At 51.2% G+C, this 2,640-nt stretch overlaps 1 protein-coding gene across 4 annotated transcripts in view; it reads left to right on the forward strand.

Annotated features, from left to right (window-relative positions):
• RAF1 (Raf-1 proto-oncogene, serine/threonine kinase) overlaps nucleotides 1-2,640 on the forward strand; it is a 78,137-nt gene that overhangs the window by 74,451 nt on the left and 1,046 nt on the right. For all 4 annotated transcript variants that reach the window (XM_028101672.1, XM_028101669.1, XM_088027229.1 and 1 more), the window contains 4 exons: nucleotides 298-344; nucleotides 1,590-1,708; nucleotides 2,072-2,203; nucleotides 2,313-2,447. In XM_028101672.1, the coding sequence (XP_027957473.1) occupies nucleotides 298-344; nucleotides 1,590-1,708; nucleotides 2,072-2,203; nucleotides 2,313-2,447 (433 nt within the window). The remainder of the gene's footprint in view (nucleotides 1-297; nucleotides 345-1,589; nucleotides 1,709-2,071; nucleotides 2,204-2,312; nucleotides 2,448-2,640) is intronic.

Consider the following 2,640-nt stretch of genomic DNA (forward strand, 5'->3'; position numbering starts at 1 on the left):
GCTGAATAGGATTTCATAGTATGGGTAGGCCACATTTTATTTATGCGGTCATTGGTGGATGGACATTTGGGTGGTCAGGATTACTTTTTGAGTAGAAGTGATGCTTTGGTCACTGTGGCCTCACTTCCAGGTAAGGCATGATGTGGCCCAGCCTGCATCAGCGCCCGGCCAGTCCCCACCTGTAGCCCCTCACTGGGCGGCAGGCGCCGCAGGTGGCTTCCTTCCTAGCCAGAATTTGAAGCTGCTTTCTTCCTATGTCCCTCAGACTGTTTTTAATGATGTATTTTTCCTTCACAGCTATTTGCATGCAAAGAACATCATCCACAGAGACATGAAATCCAACAGTATCCTTTGACGGTTGTTCCGTTTGACTGCTCAGTTCTAAATTTAGAAAAACATAAGGGAGACTTTTTAAAGTTTATCCCAGCAAAAGTGACTTTGGAAAGATTTGCACAAGAGTTGAGATACATGTAGGGGTTATGCTTGAAGTTTTATTATGCTTTTCATTACTAAATTTAACTTGGAGGGATGGGGCTTTGGTTTTTCATGTTTATGTCTAGCATGTGGGACAGTGTGTATCTGGTCAGAAAGTAACTGCAGGCCAGATGTTTCAAGATTGTCAAAGTGATGACTAAAAACTGTCTTACTTCAATGTACAGAAGTGGTTTCTTTAGAGGTCAGTGTCGGAACCAGCCCTTCCCCTTTCTGAGACGGTTCCTATAGAAGGGGACTGAAGATGGAGTTTTCGTGCCGTAGGGCAGGAAATATAACCCTTGTCCATGTGCCTCCCGCCTGCAGCCTTTCTCCCTCAGGAGTGTGGTTGGTGTTACAGCCCTGCTCGGCTTCGTGGCCAGTGAGAGGAGCCACAGCTGGGTTGAGTCAGATTGTGGGACGTGGCCTATTTGGGCCACTATGTTTTAGTGATGGGTTTTTGGGAGTGACACATCCCATCATGAGAGCAGAACCCACAGATTTGAAGGAGGTATGTGTTACTGGGCATTGGCAGATCCCCCAAGTTGGCCTTAAACTGCCTGACTTCTTTATCCAGAAATGAGGTGAATTTGGTCCTGATTTGAAGTCACCAGGCGGTCCCTGTTCTAGTAAGAAATCTCTTAGGACAGTGTTCAGTGCTCAGTGGGGGATGTGTCCTTTGTTCTTCACGTTTCAGTCAAGGGCACAAAGCAGGCAGAAACAAATGTAAGCCATCACGGGCCAGGCCTGTTCCTTGCAGATGGCAACCTGTGCTCTTAGAAATCTTGGGGTTTAAGGCACCTTTGTTATATGGGAAGGTCAGAAGGCCAGGGACCTGGCATCTAGAAGTGGAAACGGGGAGAAGCAGCATGGGGAAACTGCCTGATTTTTGGCGGGAGCCAAATAATCTGGCACCCTGAGCAACGGCTGTGTGCCTCCTGGAGGAAGGGGCCTTTCAGAAGCACTTTTTAAAACTTTAGAAATCCAAGCAAACCAGTGCAGAGAAGGCTGGGGACAGACAGGAGGCAGAGAGATGCTGTGCTCTTAAGACCTTTGGGAAGTGTTTCAAAATTAACTTGACCATTCTTTTGAAACCAGAGTCCTTAACAAGCATTGAGATATATTTCTCCATGAAGGCCTGACGGTGAAAATTGGAGATTTTGGTTTGGCAACAGTGAAGTCGCGCTGGAGTGGTTCTCAGCAGGTTGAACAACCCACTGGCTCTGTCTTGTGGATGGTGAGAAAGAGGCGAGGCTCCCACTAGCAGGGTGCGGAGCACAAGGGGTGCCCTGGAGGTCTGTGTGCAAACTTACAGCGTTTGACATCTCCCCACCGTCCAGATACCTCAGTGAGGCCTTGAGTGACATCAGACAGCCTGAGGCAAATGTGGGCTTCCCGGAAGCTGGTGATCAGAACCAGGCGGAGGCATAGGTGGTGGGTCCCAGAGACTAGGCTTCCTGAGCCTGTGTTAGCCCGAGCCTGAGCGGGGAAGAGTGTAGAACTAGGGAAAGGCCTCTCCTGCCCAGGGGGAGGGACAGCCTGGCGCCTGGATGTCTCTGGGGCCCAGATGGTGATGAGTGAATGCATTTTGTCCCTGTAGGCCCCTGAGGTGATCCGAATGCAGGATAACAACCCGTTCAGCTTCCAGTCTGATGTCTACTCGTACGGCATTGTGCTCTATGAGCTTATGACAGGGGAGCTTCCTTACTCCCACATCAATAACCGCGATCAGGTACGTGCCCTGGTGCAGACTGGCGCGGGAGGGCCGGACAGGGCTGTGCGAGCCGCCACTGTCCGTTTTGTTCCTCCACCCAGCCCCCCGACTGTGTGCTTGCTCTTAGATCATCTTTATGGTGGGCCGAGGGTATGCCTCCCCAGACCTCAGTAAGCTATATAAGAACTGCCCCAAAGCAATGAAGAGACTCGTGGCCGACTGCGTCAAGAAGGTCAAGGAGGAGAGGCCTCTCTTCCCCCAGGTAAGACTTGGCGCAAGGGTGCAGGGCCAGCTTCGAGGAGGGGTTCCTAAATGGAAATGAGCAGGGAGGTGGGCTCATGGTCACCACCAGGTGCCGCAGGTGGGGTGGGAAGGGCCTGCGTTTGGGCTCCTCCCCGAAAGCTGCCGCTCCTGCTGTGACACCAAGGCCACCTAATGACACTGCCTCATTGCAG

This window comes from Eumetopias jubatus, unplaced genomic scaffold (assembly GCF_037043125.1).
Source record: "Eumetopias jubatus isolate StellerSeaLion01/CBP00866 unplaced genomic scaffold, mEumJub1_p1.0 scaffold_1, whole genome shotgun sequence".
Taxonomy (NCBI): Eukaryota; Metazoa; Chordata; class Mammalia; order Carnivora; family Otariidae; genus Eumetopias; species Eumetopias jubatus.